Source organism: Loxodonta africana, chromosome X, assembly GCF_030014295.1.
Source record: "Loxodonta africana isolate mLoxAfr1 chromosome X, mLoxAfr1.hap2, whole genome shotgun sequence".
Classification (NCBI taxonomy): Eukaryota; Metazoa; Chordata; class Mammalia; order Proboscidea; family Elephantidae; genus Loxodonta; species Loxodonta africana.
Window position 1 is genome coordinate 13,962,881 of NC_087369.1, and position 18,078 is coordinate 13,980,958.

An 18,078-nucleotide genomic window follows, 5' to 3' on the forward strand; every position below is an offset into this window, starting at 1 on the left:
TCTAAGGAATCTACTTAGGTTCCTCTTTAGTCAGGAAGTTTCCTTCCAGCTTTAAGAGGGTGTGTGTGAAATGAAGTTTCTACTGAACTACTTTGATGTCTTAGGTCTGAGTCAAATGACATCGCTGGGCTCCAACCCAGGTCTCCTGTACCCAGGTGTATGCTTGAGAGAGCCCTAAACAATATGAGATAGGTTCTTCCCAAAAAGGACTCGGCGGAAGAAGCAGGTTATCTTACTGAGCAGTGACCTGGGCCAGGAAAAAACACACCAAACACCCGACTTCATGGTAATGTCAATTGGAACTCGTTAACTAGTACAAAACAATCCCATCCATCATGGTATTAGACATGTTTTTTCCTGGGTTCCTTGCACGTATCCTTGCACGAAAGCATTGAGTATATAAACCTCCACCCCGCACTGCCGTGCTCGGACCCCTACCTGGGTGACACTTGATGCTTTGCTGTCCGTCTCAAGAATCTTGGCATCCGCCTTTGTATGTAAGTTCCTTAATAAAGGAGCCCCGGTGGCGCAGTGGTTAAGAGTTCAGCTGCTAACCAAAAGGTTGGCAGTTCGAATCCACTAGGCGCTCCTTGGAAACCCTATGGGGCAGTTCTACTCTGTCCTGTAGGGTCAATATGAGTTGGAATTGACTCAACAGCAACTGGTTTGGTTTTTGTTTTTTTCCCTAATGAAGCCTTGTCTGATCAACATGGTTTACTGCCTCTTTTTTCAGAATCTGATCTGTGCCCCTCTGAGCCTCTCCTGCCGCTGGTCCGGTGGGATGCAACAATGCACTTTCCATAGCCACCACTCTGGGTGGCAGTCTCAAGTCTGCCTGCCCTTGAAATTCAGAGACTTAATCCCAGGAGTCCTTTAGTGTTTAAATCTCTAGATTAAAATATGATGCTAAAAGAGGGTTGCCAGGTAAAATATAGGACGCCCAGTTAAATTTGAATTTCAGATAAACAACCGTTCTTTTTAGTATAGGTATGTTCCAATTTGTAGGCCATCTTATGCGTTACCACTCAGGTCGGTTTAGTTCACTGTTTGTTAAGTATCTGCTAGGGACAGAACCGGAGCCCTGGTGGCACCGTTGTTCAGAGCTCAGCTGCCCTCCAGCAGTTCAAATTCACTAGCTGCTCCTTGGAAACCCTGTGGGGCAGCTCTACTCTGTCCTGTAGGGTCGCTATGAGTTGGAACTGACTCAACAGCACACAACAACAATAGATAAGACAATCAGTCTTAGAAGACATGTCATCAGGAAAGATCAATCACTAGAAAAGGACATCGTGTTTTGTAAAGCAGAAGGCAAATGAGGCAAACCCTCAAAGAAATGGATTGGCACAAGAGTCACAACGATGGACTCAAACATACCAAGGATCATAAAGATGCTGAAGGACCAGGCAATGTTTTGTCTTGTTATACATAAGGTTGCCATGAGTCGGAGTTGACTCAATGGTAACTATAGCAACAACATAGACAGGACATTGGGGACAATGAGTTTTTAACTCAAGGAGTCTGTAATATTGAGGATTGAGGAGCTAGGAATCAAGAGATACATAACACAAGGAAGCAAAAGCAAGATGCTAAATGCCTAATATCGTACCCTTTCAGGATCTTACCACCTGAAACTTAGATGTGTCTTTACCCATCACACAGCTTCATCCCTCACTTATAGAGGAGGAAGCAGATTTATTTTTATGTCATCAAATTTTTCAATGTTTTCTTTAAGACTCTGGGGTTGTTGGTGGTGGTTTTTTTGTTTGGTTGTGTTATTGTCATACTTTGACTTTCCCACTTCAAGATTATACAAGTTATCTATGGTTTCTCCAAGTACTTTTAATGTTCAATGTTTCACATTTTAAAGCTTTGAATCACATGAAATTAATTCTGATGTAAGAAACAAGGTAGGAATCTAGCTTTATTTTTTTTCTAAACTCCAAGCCAGTTGCTCAACATTATTTTAATAACCACTTTTGTCATTGAGACATTCCTGGGAGGTACAAATAGTTAAGCACTCTGCTACTAACTGAAAGGCTGGCAGTTCGAATCCACTCAGGGATGCCTCAAAAGAAAGTCTTGATGATCAGCTTCCTAAAGATCATAGCCATTCAAAACCCTGTGGAGTGCAGTTCTACTCGGAAACACATGGGTCTGCATGAGTTGGAATTGGGGAACTGGTTGGAGCTGGGTTGGTTTGGTTTTTTTGTCATTAATGTGGCTTTAAACTAATATCCGATATATGCTGTACTTAATTCAGACTTCTCCTCTGTTTCTTTGATGTGCTGCTACCACACCATTTTAGTCAATGCAGCATTATACTGTGCTTATATATCTGGAAGAGGAATCCTCCCCTTGTTATTTTTTCATTCAGACGTTGCCTATGTATTCTCACATGTGGTCTTAACCCAGCCAGACCCAATGTCACCTTCGTATAACAAATACAGTGGCTAAGCTTGGCTGCTAACCATAAAGGTCAGTAGTTCGAACCTGCCAGCAATTCCATGGGAGAAAGATGTAGCAGTCTGCTTCCATAAAGATGACACCCTTGGAAACCCTACGGGGCAGCTCTACTCTGCCCTATAGGGTCACTATGAGTCGGAATCGACTTGACAGCATGGGTCTGGTTTTTTTTTTTGGTAACGTACCCCTTACTAGATACTAAAGGACATGAAATCCATGAATAACATCGCTCCAATCTTTGTGATAAACAGAAACGCCCAAGCAATTTTCAAAAAGCCCCCCAGTTTAGGGTCAATCTGGGAAGTTTCTCATGAAATCCTATTGGTATTTGATTGGGATTGCATGGCATTCACAAATCAATTTACACAAAATGTCCATATTTTTACATATTTCTGGCCTCTAGCTACAATAACAATGTATGGTTTTTCATTTATTCACATTTTCTTTTCGTCCCCCAGGGTCCTGGCAGGAAACAGATGGCACACTCAAAGTGAGAAATAGATGAGTTTACAGTGACTATTTCTAACAATTTGGGCAGGATTGAGGGTAATCAACAAGGATGGGGCAGCACCTCAGGGAAGTCTTCAATGCCCAGCCCTGCAATGGCAAGAGAGGGGAGCCATTACTGGAGTGGCTGTGAAGAGAGCACCGCTTGGCAAGAGCTTCATTAGCGGGATGCAGCCAACACAGGGCTGTTCAGCAGAGAGGGAGCCAGAGGAATAAATACCCCTACCTCTCTCTCCTCCTGCCCGCCTATTTCCAACCAGGGCTTCCCATTGGCCAGTCCCAACCAGAAACCAGCAAGCAAAGGGCTATTGATGGAGTTCATTCAGCCTAGCCTTCTGGGGCACAGAGCAGGGTGAAATGGAGGGGAGAGTAGACTTGGAGGGGCAAATGGAACTATCCAGCCCTCCAGGTGAAGCATCATAGTCCCCGACCCTCTCATTACCACCTGAGAGCTTATGTGTTTCTTGTCAATTTTCTTCCCATGAATATCATATATTTGTAACTATTTGGAATGAGAGCTCTCCTTCCATTACCAGTTTGAATCATTTATTGTTCATATGTGCAAAAGCTGTTGATTTTTACATATCATTTGCATGGCAGAGTGGTTTGATGAGGAGGCTTTGGTTCTGACTGGCTGTGTGAGGACTTGCTATGTGACCTGGGGCAAGACATTTCACCTTTCTGCATCAATTCACTTGTGAAATTATTTGTGGAAAAAAAAAGTAAAAAGAGTAACTACTTCATATGTTTTGTTGTTGCTGTTGTTCTGTTTTAGTACTTAATGAGATAATACATACAAAGCGGTTAAAGCAGTACCTGACTCATAACCGAGACTCAGTAAATGTCTATTATTATTGTATTGAATAGCTTTCCAGTTGATTTGGGGCACCATTTACTTTTCAATCCACTATATAAATCCTGATCATAATCAACTGATTTCCCCACACCAAACTCTGCATTTTCCAAATTCCCCCCAGGTAAAAACTAGGTGGATTAAAGAACTTTAAGCATAACTACTAATATTTTGACTCTACCTACAATTGTTGTTAGCTTTCGTTGAGTTGGCCCCTGACTCATGGCGAACCATACACAACAGAACGAAATGCTGCTGAATCCTGTGCCATTTCCGTGATTGGCTTCAGATCAAACCACTGTGGTCCACAGGGTTTTCATTGGCTGATTTTTGGAAGTAGATCACCAGGCCTTTCTTCCTAGTCTATCATAGTCTGGAAGGTCTGTTGAAGCCTGTTCAGCATCATAGCAGCACACAAGTCCCCACTGACAGACGGGTGGTGGCTGGGCATGACGTGCATTGGCTGTGAACTGAACTCCCACATAGAAGACAAGGCTTTTACCACTGAACCACCACTGATAATCAGTTAAGAAGGGAACAGTTCTCTTGGGGACCACTGTTGGAGAATGACACTATACTGTAAGGGTAGCTGACTTTCTTCAACAGTCATTTCACACCTTTTACAAACAAAAGCATCCCTTCCAGCTAGGCCTGGACAGAGCAAGGTAAATTTAGACATTGTCTCTAAGATTTCTATAAAGCAGTGTCACTCAGTGGGGACGATTTTGCCCCGCCTCCCACTGGGTTGGGGATATTTTTGCAATGTCTATACACATCTGTGGTTGTCAGAACTGGAGGGAGGCAGTGCTACCGATATTTAGTGGATAGAGGATAGGGATGCTGCTAAACATTCTACAATGCAACAAAGAATCATCTGGCCAAAAATGTCAGTACTGCTGAGATTGAGAAACCCTGCTCTAGAAGAGAATAAGGGTTGGTCTACCAAGTTGTTTGGGTTTAGACAATTATGATGGGTGAAGTAAGAGGAACCTGATGTTTCTGCAACTCTCATGTCTGGGGTGGGTGGCTTCACGCTCCTCCCTGCTGCTCCCCTGCACCGCCCCCCAGCTTGGTTTTTGCACTTGGAAACTCCAGCACTGGCAGCCCGGAGTCTCTGTCTCAAAGCTACCTGCTGTCCATCTCCTCATTTCAGAAGACTCCAGACATAGAACCACTCAATGCAACCTAGAAAGGTACTTTAAACATCGGGACAAATTCACATATTTTAAGCACACTAGATGTGTAAGCTGTTATAAGGGAGCTCAGAGTGGGGAGGGGAGGAGAGGGAACCCAAACCATATACCCACTTTTTTTTTTAGATTATAAAGACACATTTTGGTAGTCCAAAACCTTAATTCTTCGAAGATAAAGCTAGACCTTTAATAACGTTAGAAGTGGTTTCAAGGAGTATGTCTTTAGTCTATATAACTTTGAGGAAGTAAATACTATTAATAGATGTTTTCAAGAGCACATTGCAAACACGATTTTAAGCTACAGCATTTTGTCTTCTTTGAAATGTGAAGTTAGGTGTTTTCTCTTTATCTTAGTGGATGCTGCTGGGCTCATCTTCCACTGACCTTGTCCTCTCTCATGCTCTGCTCTCTTCTACCAGAAGTCCTCAACATTCCATTTGGGAAGAAGACTAAAAATGGTAAGGATAGCTAAGAGACCCCCCAAAAGTGTTATCTGTAATCTCTATGGGAAGAACCAAAAGCAGCCACCAAGAGTGATGCTTAAGAATCTGTACTTTGTTTGCTGTGGGAACAGCTTTCTGGCATTTCATAATCAAGATGAATCATGGGGCTATTGTGTAATTCCAGATTAATCAACGCTTGCTCAGTCCAACCGCCTAAAAGAGGTAAAATGTGCGGCAGTGGGGAGAAGCAGATGTTTGCATTGGGGAAATAACCTCGGTGGATCTCGTTTTCTCATCCTGTGTTTTTGGTTTCAGAGCCACACAAATCACTGGGGTTTCCCTAACTATAAAATGACCATAAGGATATCTCCCCAACTACCTTCCAGGGCCACTGTCGGGCTCAAATAACATATTTGTTCATGTCCTTGGTAAGCTGTCAAATGTGATGCCAGTAAACCGCCCCCCCCAAAAAAACAAAAAACAAACCCATTGCCATCGAGTTGATTCCAACTCATAGCGACCCTGTAGGGCAGAGTAGAACTGCCCCATAGGGTTTCCAAGGAGCAGCTGGTAGATTCGAACTGCCGACCTTTAGGTTAGCAGCCTGAGCTCTTAACCACTACGCTACCAGGGCTCTGTGATGCCAATATGAGTTAATTATTAGGTGTAATGAAAACTAATCAGAAAAAGGCATCAGTGGCTCTTTCCTGAAATTATTTTGTCACCCAAATTAAATACAAAATTGAGAGCATTGTTGTTGCTGTCGAATCGATTCTGAGTCTTGGCGACTCCATGTGTGCAGAGTAGAACTGCTCCATAGAGTTTTCAAGGCTGTGACCTTTCTGATCGCCAGGCTTTTCTTCTGAGCCACCTCTTGGTGGGTTCAATCCATCAACCTTTTGGCTAGTAGTTGTTTGCCCCACCCAGGGACTCCACGATGGAGAGTAGCAACCAGGAACCCACTCTGACTTTAAATCTGCATATTGGCTCTGGGGTTCATTTTGTGTTATACCCCTGAGGTATAATGAAGAGCTAACCATGGGGGTTCTAGGTTACAAAGGAAAGTACTGCTTATAGTTTCATTTCCTAGAAACCCAGCTGTCTATTTTAATGCAAACATATGTCTACATCTGCCTGTGCACCTTGAGGTAAGGATGATAATAATAAATATGTTGTTATTGTTAGCTGCCCTCGAGTTGGCTCTGACTCATGGCCACCTTATGTATAACAGAATGGAAGGTTGCCTGGTCCTGAGCCATCTTCACGGTCATGGCTGGTATGTTTGAGTCCCTTGTTGCAGCTGTTGTGTAGTGTCTTTCAACCTAGGGGGCTCATGTTCTAGCACTATATCAGACAATATTCTACTGCGATCCATAGGATTTTCATGGGCTAATTTTTGGAAGTAGGTTGCCAAGCCTTTCTTCCTACTCTGTCTTAGTCTGGAAGCTCCACTGACACTTGACCATCATGGGTGACCCTGCTAGTACTTCAAATGCCAGTGGCATAGGTTCCAATGTCATAGCAACATGCAAGCCACCACAGTATGCAAAAGTGACAGATGACTGGTGGATAATAAAGCTAGCTCATGCTTACTGAACACTTAGCATGAGCTGAGCATTACACCAAGGGCTTGATACAAAGGATTCTATTTGCACCTTGGGAAACCCTGGTGGCGTAGCGGTTAAGTGCTACGGCTGCTAACCGAGAGGTCGGCAGTTTGAATCCGCCAGGCGCTCCTTGGAAACGCTATAGGGCAGTTCTACTCTCTCCTATAAGGTTGCTATGAGTTGTAATCGACTCGAAGGCAGTGGGTTTGGTTTTTGGTTTGGTTATTTGTACCTTGAAGCAGCCTTGTGAGGTACAGATGTGGAAACTGGGGTTTGGAGAGGTTAAGAAGCTTGGGCACATTGGCCCTGCTGGTGAGTGGGCATAGATCAGGTGGCCTGACCCCTAGAAGCCGTGCTGGAAACCACTCTGTTAGACATACACCAAGCCCAGCACTCACTGTGCTCCAGAAGACACTCAGGAAATGTTTGCAGGTTTTTGCTATGTTATTTTACTACTTAAGAGAGGAAATTGATTTTCCTTTTACCAGGAATGACATGAAAGCAATTCTCAAAAGAAGAAATACAAACAGCCAAAAAGCAATGGAGAAATATTCAACCTCATTAATAGTCAGCTGTTCAGATCCTTTGATCTGGAAATTCCACTTTTAGAAAATCTTCTTAAAGAAATGATCAGGGATTTGGCGAACTAGTTACAAAGATAGTCTCTGCAGCATGGCAAACAGAAACCTCATGTCCAAAATATCTTATGCCCATGGGAGAGGGGTGGTTTATCAAATGTGGCACACCCATTAAATGGAATATTATGTAACCATGAAATCACGTTTTTAAAAAAGAATAAGAAAACCAAACCCATTGCTGTCTAGTTGATTCTGACTCATAGCAGAAGCAATGACATTAAAAAAAAAAAAGACCTCCTGATATAATGTTAAATGAGAAAAACAAACTAGAAATCTATAAAGGCCGGGTATTCCTGGTTTTTTCATGCACATGCAAGATAAGTGCCAGATGCTTTTCTAAATGTGCTCCATATATTTTCTTATTAAGCTCACAGAGCAGCCCTGTAGTCTAAGCATTTCACAGTTGAGAAGTTAGAGGCTCCGCTGGGGTCAAGTGCTTTGCCAAAGTCAGTACTTGGCAGAAAAGGATTTCAAGTTAAATCTTTCCCCTGGCAAAGGCCTGGCTATTGCAAAAATGCTTCCTGTTCTGTGAAATGTATGCAGGGCCAGGGAGATTAGCATTAGAAGGAAACATGCAAAGACTTCAACGATAGTTAAGCAATTTTAAAAGTTAAAACATTCTGCTCTTAACCATAGCAAATTCCTTCATGGCTAAGTAAAGGGGTAATAAGGGATCCATTTAGTAAACTAATCAAAATCTGAATTAAAAAAAATATATTGCAAAGTCATGCTGGATTTGAAAACCATTGTGTTAGTTTCCTAGTGCTGCTGGGACAGAAATACCACAAGTGGATGCCCTTAAAGAACAGACATTTATTTTTCCACCATTCTGGAGGCTAAAAGTCGACATCAGATCCTTGGCTGTGTCAATTCTTTCCTTGTCTTCCCGTGCGAAAGCATCTCTGTGTCTAATTTGCTTTTTTATAACTCAGAAGTGATTAGATTTAGACCCCACTATGAGTCGGAATCGACTTGGCACTGGGTTTGGTTTTTTTTTCTACTAATTAACATCCAATTAACCTAACAAAGAAAACCCAATTTCCAAACAGGATTACATCCACAGATATGGGGGTTAGGATTCTAACACGTATTCTGGGGGGACACAGTTTAATCCACAGCAGTCATCAGCACAGATTAACCGACCAGTCTCTTTGTACTCCAAGAATGGGTCATTTATATCTCAGAAAGCCACCAAACTAAGACTAGGATCAGCAAGCTACAGTCTGTGGATGAAATCCAGCTTCCACCTGTTTTTGTACAGCTCACAAGCTAACAATGTTTTTAGGTCCTAAACGGCTAGAAAAAATCAAAAGAAGAATATTATTTGTGACACTTAAAAATTATATTAAATTCATTTCAGTTCCACAAATACTTTATTGCTTCTGTATTGTCTGTGGCTGCTTTCATGTGATAGCGGCAGAGTTGAGCAGTCATGACAGAGACCCTTTGGCCCACAAAGCCTAAAATATTCTGTTGTGTGAAATGTTCACTGAGAAAATTGAAGCAATCAAAAGAGAACTTCTAGAGCATTTAAAAAAAAAGATTTTCGTTTTTTTTTTTTAATTGTGCTTTAGGTGAAAGTTTACAGAGCAAATTAGTTTCTCATTAAACAATTAATACACATATCGTTTTGTGACATTGGTCGCTAACCCTGCGACATGTCAACACTCTCCCTTCTCAACCCTAGGTTCCCCATTTCCTTTCATCCAGCTTTCCCGTCCCCTCCTGCCCTCTCATCGTTACCCCTGAGCTGGTGTTCCCATTTAGTCTCGTATACATGGCTGAACTACATGTGTTATTGTTTGTTTTATAGGCCTGTCTAATCTTTGGCTGAGGGGTGAACCTCAGGAGTGACTTCAGTAATAAGTTAAAAGGATGTCTGAGGGCTATACTCTCGGGGTTTCTTCAGTCTCTGTCAGACCAGTAAGTCTGGTCTTTTTTTGTGAGTTTGAATTTTATTCTACATTTTTCTCCAGCTCTGTCTGGGACCCTCTATTGTGATCCCCGTCAGAGCAGTCAGGGATGGTAGCCGGGCACCATCTAGTTGTGCTGGACTCAGTCTGGTAGGGGCCGTGGTAGTTGTGGTCCATTAGTCCTTTGAACTACTCTTTTCCTTGTGTCTTTGATTTTCTTCATTCTCCCTTGCTCCAGATAGGGTGGAACCAGTGGAGTATCTTAGATGGCCGCTCACAGGCTTTTAAGACCCTAGATGCTACTCACCAAATGTTCTAGGATGTAGAACATTTTCTTTATAAACTGTATTATGACAATTGAGCGAGATGTTCCCTGAGACCATGGTCCCCCCAGCCTTCAGCCCAGTAACTTGGTCCCTCAGGGAGTTTGGATGTGTCTGTCAGTTTGTCGTACTGTGGGGGCATGTGTGTTGCTGTGATGCTGGAAACTATGCCACCGGTATTCAGATACCAGGAGGGTCACCAACGGAGGACAGGTTTCAGCTGAGCTTCCAGACTAAGACAGACTAGGAAGAAGGACCCGGCAGTCTACTTCTGAAAAGCATTAGCCAGTGAAAACCTTATGAATAGCAGTGGAACATTGTCTGATATAGTGCTGGAAGATGAGCCCCCCAGGTTGGAAGGCACTCAAAAGATGACTGGGGAAGAGCCGCCTCCTCAAAGTAGAGTTGACCTTAATGACGTGGATGGAGTAAAGCTTTCAGGACCTTCATTTGCTGATGTGGCATAACTCAAAATGAGAAGAAACAGCTGCAAACATCCATTAATAATTGGAACCTGGAATGTAAGAAGTATGAATCTAGGAAAATTGGAAATTGTCAAAAATGAAATGGAACACATAAACATTGATATCCTAGGCATTAGTGAGCTGAAATGGACTGGTATTGGCCATTTTGAACCGGACAATCATATAGTCTACTATGCTGGGAATGACAACTCGAAGAGAAATGGTGTTGCATTCATCATCAAAAAGAACGCTTCAAGATCTATCCTGAAGTACAATGCTGTCAGTGATAGGATAATATCCATACGCCTACAAGGAAGACGTAAAAAAAAAAACAAAACAAGGAAGACCAGTTAATACGACTGTTATTCAAATTTACACACCAACCACTAGGGCCAAAGATGAAGAAATAGGAGATTTTTATCAGCTTCTGCAGTCTGAAATTGATCGAACATGCAATCAAGATGCATTGATAATGACTGGCAATTGGAAAGCGAAAGTTGGAAACAAAGAAGAAGGATCAGTAGTTGGAAAATATGGCCTTGGTGACAGAAACAACGCCTGAGATCGAATGATAGAATTTTGCAAGACCAACGACTTCTTCATTGCAAATAACTTTTTTCACCAACATAAACGGCGACTATACACATGGACCTCGCCAGGTGGAACGCACAGAAATCAAATTGACTACATCTGTGGAAAGAGATGATGGAAAAGCTCAATATCATCGGTCAGGACAAGGCCAGGGGCCGACTGTGAAACAGATCATCAATTGCTCATATGCAAGTTCAAGGTGAAACTGAAGAAAATCAGAGCAAGTCCATGAGAGCCAAAATATGACCTTGAGTATATCCCACCTGAATTTAGAGACCATCTCAAGAATAGATTTGATGCATTGAACACTAGTGACCAAAGACCAGATGAGTTGTGGAATGACATCAAGGACATCATCCATGAAGGAAGCAAGAGGTCACTGAAAAGACAGGAAAGAAAGAAAAGACCAAGATGGATGTCAGAGGAGACTCTGAAACTTGCTCCTGAGCATCGAGCAGCTAAAGCAAAAGGAAGAATTGATGAAGTAAAAGAACTGAACAGAAGATTTCAAAGGGCCTCTCAAGAAGACAAAGTAAAGTATTATAATGACATGTGCAAAGAGCTGGAGATGGAAAACCAAAAGGGAAGAACACGCTCAGCGTTACTCAAGCTGAAAGAACTGAAGAAAAAATTCAAGCCTCGAGTTGCAATAATGAAGGATTCCATGGGGGAAAATATTAAATGACACAGGAAGCATCAAAAGAAGATGGAAGGAATACACAGAGTCATTATACCAAAAAGAATTAGTCGATATTCAACCATTTCAAGAGGTGGCATATGATCAGAAACCGATGGTACTGAAGGAAGAAGTCCAAGCTGCTCTGAAGACATTGGCGGAAAACAAGGCTCCAGGAATTGATGGAACATCAATTGAGATGTTTCAACAAACAGAGGCAGCACTGGAGGTGCTCATTCATCTATGCCAAGAAATATGGAAGACAGCATCCCGGCCAACTGACTGGAAGAGATCCATATTTATGCCTATTCTCAAGAAAGGTGATCCGACTGAATGTGGAAATTATAGAACAATATCACTAATATCACTAATACCACACACGAGCAAAATTCTGCTGAAGATCATTCAAAAATGGCTGCAGCAGTATATCGACAGGGAACTGCCAGAAATTCAAGCCGGTTTCAGAAGAGGACGTGGAACCAGGGATATCATTGCTGATGTCAGATGGATCCCGGCTGAAAGCAGAGAATACCAGAAGGATGTTTACCTGTGTTTTATTGACTATGCAAAGGCATTCAACTGTGTGGATCATAACAAACTATGGATAACACTGCGAAGAATGGGAATTCTAGAACACTTAATTGTGCCCATGAGGAACCTTTACATAGATCAAGAGGCAGTTGTTGGGACAGAACAAGGGGATACTGATTGGTTTAAAGTCAGGAAAGGTGTACGTCAGGGTTGTATTCTTTCACCATACCTATTTAATCTGTATGCTAAACAAATAATCCAAGAAGCTGGACTATATGAAGAAGAACAGGGCATCAGGATTGGAGGAAGACTCATTAACAACCTGCATTATGCAGATGACACAACCTTGCTTGTTGAAAGTGAAGAGGACTTGAAGCTCTTACTAATGAAAATCAAAGACCACAGCCTTCAGTGTGGATTGCACCTCAACATAAAGAAAAGAAAAAGCCTCACAACTGGACCAATGAGCAACATCATGATAAACGGAGAAAAGATTGAAGTCGTCAAGGATTTCATTTTACTTGGAGCCACAATCAACAGCCATGGAAGCAGTAGTCAAGAAATCAAAAGACGCATTGCATTGGGTAAATCTGCTACAAAGGACCTCTTCAAAGTGTTGAAGAGCAAAGATGTCACCCTGAAGACTAAGGTGCGCCTGACCCAAGCCATGATATTTTCAATCATATCATAGGCATGTGAAAGCTGGACAGTGAATAAGGAAGACCGAAGAAGAGTTGACACCTTTGAATTGTGGTGTTGGCGAAGACTATTGAATACACCATGGACTGCGAAAAGAACGAACAAATCTGTCTTGAAGGAAGTGCGGCCAGAATGCTCCTTAGAGGCAAGGATGGCGAGACTGCGTCTTACATACTTTGGACATGTTGTCAGGAGGGATCAGTCCCTAGAGAAGGACATCACACTTGGCAGAGTACAGGGTCAGCGGAAAAGAGGAAGACCCTCAACAAGGTGAATTGACACAGTGGCTGCAACAATGAGCTCAAGCATAACAACGATTGTAAGGATGGCTCAGGACCCGGCAGTGTTTCGTTCTTTTGTGCATAGGGTCGCTATGAGTCGGAACCAACTCTACGGCACTTAACAACAACAACATGAAGCTTCTATGACTTTGCCTTGGTCAAGTTGTGCTGACTTCCCCAGTATCGTGTACTGTCTTACCTTTCGCCAAAGGTATCTACGGAGCCCTGGTGGCTCAGTGTTAAGAGCTTGGGCTGCTAAAAAAAAAAGGCTAGCAGTTGAAATCCACCAATCACTCCTTGGAAACCCTACTGGGCAGTTCTATGGGGTTACTGTGAGTCGACTCTACAGCAATGGATTTTTTTTTTTTGTATTGTCTACTTCGTGTTTTTCCCTCCCCATCCCTCCCCTCCCTCATAATCACCAAAGGTTGTTTCCTTCTGTGTGTAAACGTAGAAAATGTTTTCTGATTCCTGGTTTATGGAAAACACGGGGATAAGGTGTAAGGTCAAATAAGATTTACTATCCTATGGTCTTTTGTGCCTGTTGGGATTCCTAATTTATGTGAGACTACCCTATATCATTTTATGCTTTTACTTTGGAAAGTAAGTCTGTTGGGTTAAAATGGAAGGGAGCAAATGATAAAAAGTCTCTCTTTTTAAAGTAATGTGTTATGTACTTCATTTTTTGTTGTTATTATATAATGAGACTTTAGTCTATAGTTAGAAAAAAAAAACATCAAAATTCATACAAAGGGGATATTTGGTCATAAATCTATTAGGGCAGTTCCCAGTGGAGGCTCAGTCTATAAAACAAATAGCACTTAAGTAACTTCCCTTATTTGCAGCTCTTGGTTAGCTCCAAGGAGATACACACAGTACAAATCTAGTTATCAAATCATCCAGTGCCATAACAACAGGGCAAAAGGTTAGTGAGTTCAAATCAAGGGTTTTCAACAATTGCGCCCCCAACTCCTTACCTCTTCCATGTCCTCTTCTCATTATTCTCTAGCCATTATCTCTGGTTCAACCCAGCCTAATCCATCTGCTGGCTCCCTGTCATGACATAAACTCCCTTGTTTCTACAGCTTGGCCCAAGCAACTCTTTCCATCAAGAATGCATATGCCAGCACTTCTTCTGAAACTTGGGCAACTTGGGTTTTTTTCTGCTTTGTGATCTTGAAAATGAATTGAAGGAGGAGCTGAGTGCATGGAACTGTTGTCCTCTGAAACCTGGGACATAGTAGTCCATAGGAGGTGCCCAGTGTCTTTGGCCTTCTGACTGGTCCGTTGGTTTGTTGGTTGGTTGGCTGGTTGGGTAAATGTGTGAAGTCAGGAGAGGAGCAAATCCTCTCTTTACTCAGTACAAAAAAGTGCCCCTCAGGCCTCATATATTCACGTCTCAAGATTATTATCCTTCTGTGAAGACTTTTTCTGAAAATAATTAGGTACAACCAGATATTGCCTATGCAAAGAATATGTGATAAAGACTGGAAGGGGAAATACAAACTGAGTAGAGAAAGCATTTTTATTTTGTTTTGTTTCCTTTGAGGGCTGTCCTGTTGCTTCCAGGCAATCATACTCTACTTCCTCATGGAGCCACCCTGCTACTCTCCTCTCCCTTTGAACCTCTGCCATCTCCTCCCAGTCTCTTACTCTTAGCTGATAACCTTGTTTTCTATGTCACTGAAAAAACTGAAGCAATTGGAAGAGAGCTTCCGTATGTTCCCTACCCCCTTGTGTACCTACCTACAGCATCTGCACCCCCTGTATCCCACTGGACCCCCTGTTGCTGGGTAACAAATCACTTCAGAATGCAATGGCTTGAAATGATGACAATCACATTCTGTTATCTGTTCTGGGATTAAGGGTTGACGGAGTTAATTAGATTCTTCTCCTACCGGGTCTCTCACACGGCTGCAGTCAGAGAGGGCCTGGGGCTAGAATATTCTGAAGACTCACTCTCTCACAGGTCTGGTGCCTGAGCTGGGAGACTCAACAGCTGGGGACTGGAGCAGCTGGGGTTCCTCAGATGCCTCTATTTCCACAGGGTCTCTCCATGTTGTCTGTCCAGTATGGTGGCTAAGGGAGCCAGACTTTACATGGCAGCTCAGGACTCCAAAGCAAGGAAAGAGAGCACAAGGGAGAGCTAGCACTAGGAGAGAACTCTATCACCTTTCCTATCCTGGCCTTGGAAGTCCTGCAACATTATTTCTGCTATTCTATCCATCAAAACAGTCAAAAGGCTGTGCAGGCTCAAAAGAAGACAGGAGGTGTATCAAAGGATTCGTGAACCTTTATACTAAGAATGGAGTCCTGGTAGTGCAGTGGTTAAAGCACTCAGCTGCTAACTGTAAGGTCAGCGGTTCAAACCCACCAGTCTGCGTCTATAAAGATTACAGCCTTGGAAACCCTATGGGACCATTCTGCTCTGTCCTATGGGGTCGCTATGAGTTGGAATCAACTAGATGGCAATGGGTTATACTAAGAATGAAAGTTTTATTTTCCTAGCTAAGGCCAATCTCTCCACTGGTCACTGGTGCACTGTCTCCTCCATGCTCCCCTCCTTAGGGTCAACACTCCAGCAATCTGCCCTCTCTCTCCTATATCATTACATCATCATAATTATTATTAATTTTTTTTTGCTCTCATGACCTTAAGTGTGTCATTTGCACCAACACTACAACATGCTGTTATATCTTCCATCCTAAAATAAATTCTCCTGACTCTACTGCCCCTGTGAACTACTGTCCTGTGTCTTTGTTCCCCTGTGCAGGAAACCTAGAAATGTTTGCTGTCTCCAATTCCTCTCCTCCATTCTTCCAGGAACTTTGAAGTCATATTTTACTTGGTTACACCTTCAAAATATATCTAGTATCTAGCCAGTTCTCACCATCTCCACCACTGCCATCTTTGTCTTTTGCTTGAATTACTGTAATAGCCTCGTAACTTGTCTCTGGGCTTCCACCCTTACCCCTTATTGTCTATTCTCTACACAGTAACCGGCATGATCCTTCTAAAATGTAAGTTGGACCACATCACTCTTTGATTCAAAAACTTTCAAGGAATCCCTAATCCGCTCAAGGTAGAGACCACCATGCTCAGAATGCCGGGCAAGGCCCTAAGTGCTTGGGCCCCCTCGCTCTCTAATTTCATTTCCTGTTATTCTTCTACTCCTTTGCATTAGGCTGTTCTCTCTGCCTGCAATGCCTTTCCCTTGCATACCTGCATGGATAACTTCCTCCATCTCTTTAGGTCTTTTCTCAGATATCAGCTTCTCCATGATGCCCACCCAAACTACCCAACATATAAGCACAACCTTACCCCCAGTGCCTGATCCCCTTTACCTTGCTCTATGTTTTCTTTTTCCTTAACAGTTATCATCTAACATCTAACGTAGTTTCTTATTATATTTATATATATTTGTGTTTATTATTTACTATCTGTCTCAACCTGCTAGAATGTAAGCTCCAGAAGAGCAGAAATCTTTTCTATTTTGTCCACTGATGTGTCCCAAGCAACTAGAAAAGTATGTGGCACATAGGAAATGTCAATAAATGTTGAATTTTTCATCTTTCACAATTTCCTTTGACATTGTTAGGATGAGTTTTTATCAGTGCCTCTGTAATTCTATTTTCAAAAAATTTTTTAATAAAAAAAATGCTTGTTGTCTGTAAAAAAAATGTCAAAGAGCAGAAAAGGGTATAACATGAAAGTAAAAATCATTCTCCCCTCCCCATTAAAGGCCCCCTTCATACCATTTCCTAGAAGAAATGGCCCTTAAAAGTTTCTTGTATGTTTTTCCACGCTTTTCTTTGTGAATACAAACATATAATCACATACAGTGTGTGTATATCTATCATACCATATATGTTATTTTGACACTGCTTTAAAAATACGTATTAATTATTATAACCTAGCTCAAACCCACTGCTGTTGAGTCAATTCCAACTCATAGTGACCCCACAGGATTTCTGAGGCTGTAAATTTCTATGCAAGCAGACTACCGCATCTTTCTCCAGTGGAGCCACTGGTGGTTTCAAACTGCCAACCTTTCAGTTAGCAGTCAATCGCTTTAACTACTGTGTCACCAAGGCTCCTTTATAACCCAACGGTATATCTTAAATAGTTTTTCAGGTCAATACCCATTACCACTTCCTTTTCTTTTTTTATTGTGCTTTAGGTGAACGTTTACAGAGCAAATTCGTTTCCCATTCAATAGTTTGTACATAAATTGCTCCATGACTTTGGCTTCATTCCCCACAGTGTGTCAGCACTCTCCCCATTTCCGACCTGGTTTCATCATTTTCTTTTGTCCTGATTATCTACCCCTTTCTGCCTTCTCATCTTATAATTGATTGTTCTAAGGAGTACATTCTTCTCGGGTATTATTGTTTATCTTATGTGCTTGCTTGCCTATTGTTTGGCTGGGATGTGGTATCTGGGAATGGCTTCATTTCCAGGTCAGAAGGGTATCTTAGGGCCATAGTCTCAGGGGTTTCTCTAGTCTCTGTCAGATCAGTAAGCCTAGTCTTTTTTTCTTTTTTTGTGAATTTGATTTGTTTCTTCTACAATTTTCTGCTGCTCTTTCTGGGACCCTCTGTTGTGATCCCTGTCAGAGCGGTTGGTAATGGTAGCGGGGCACCATCTAGTTCTTCTGGTCTTGGTGTCGTGTAGTCTGTAATTCATGTAGTCCATTAGTCCTTTGGACTCACTGCTGTCTTGAGTCTTTGGTCTCTTTCACTCTCCCTCACTCCAGAGGGGAAAAGACCCACTTTCTTTTTAAGGGATGCATGGAGTATTTGTGTCCTAGGGCTACTGTAACAAATTACCACAAGCTAGATGGCTTGAAACAGAAATTTATTATCTCACAGTTCAGGAGTCCAGAAGTCCGAAATC

The 18,078-nt window shown here is 42.2% G+C and overlaps 1 protein-coding gene across 14 annotated transcripts in view; it reads left to right on the forward strand.

Annotated features, from left to right (window-relative positions):
• Window positions 1–4,674: 4,674 nt before the first annotated feature.
• Window positions 4,675–18,078, forward strand: part of TLR7 (toll like receptor 7) — a 140,412-nt gene continuing 127,008 nt past the window's right edge. For 12 of the 14 annotated variants that reach the window (XR_010319733.1, XR_010319730.1, XR_010319731.1 and 9 more), the window contains exons 1-2: window positions 4,719–5,016; window positions 5,436–5,474. Coding sequence is in view for 1 of the 14 variants with exons in the window: in XM_023555225.2 (XP_023410993.1) it covers window positions 5,002–5,016; window positions 5,436–5,474 (54 nt within the window). In the remaining 13 variants the exon portion in view is untranslated. Of the gene's footprint in view, window positions 5,017–5,370; window positions 5,475–18,078 lie in introns of all 14 variants that reach the window. The other 2 variants (XR_010319737.1, XR_010319736.1) reach the window with 2 other exon arrangements.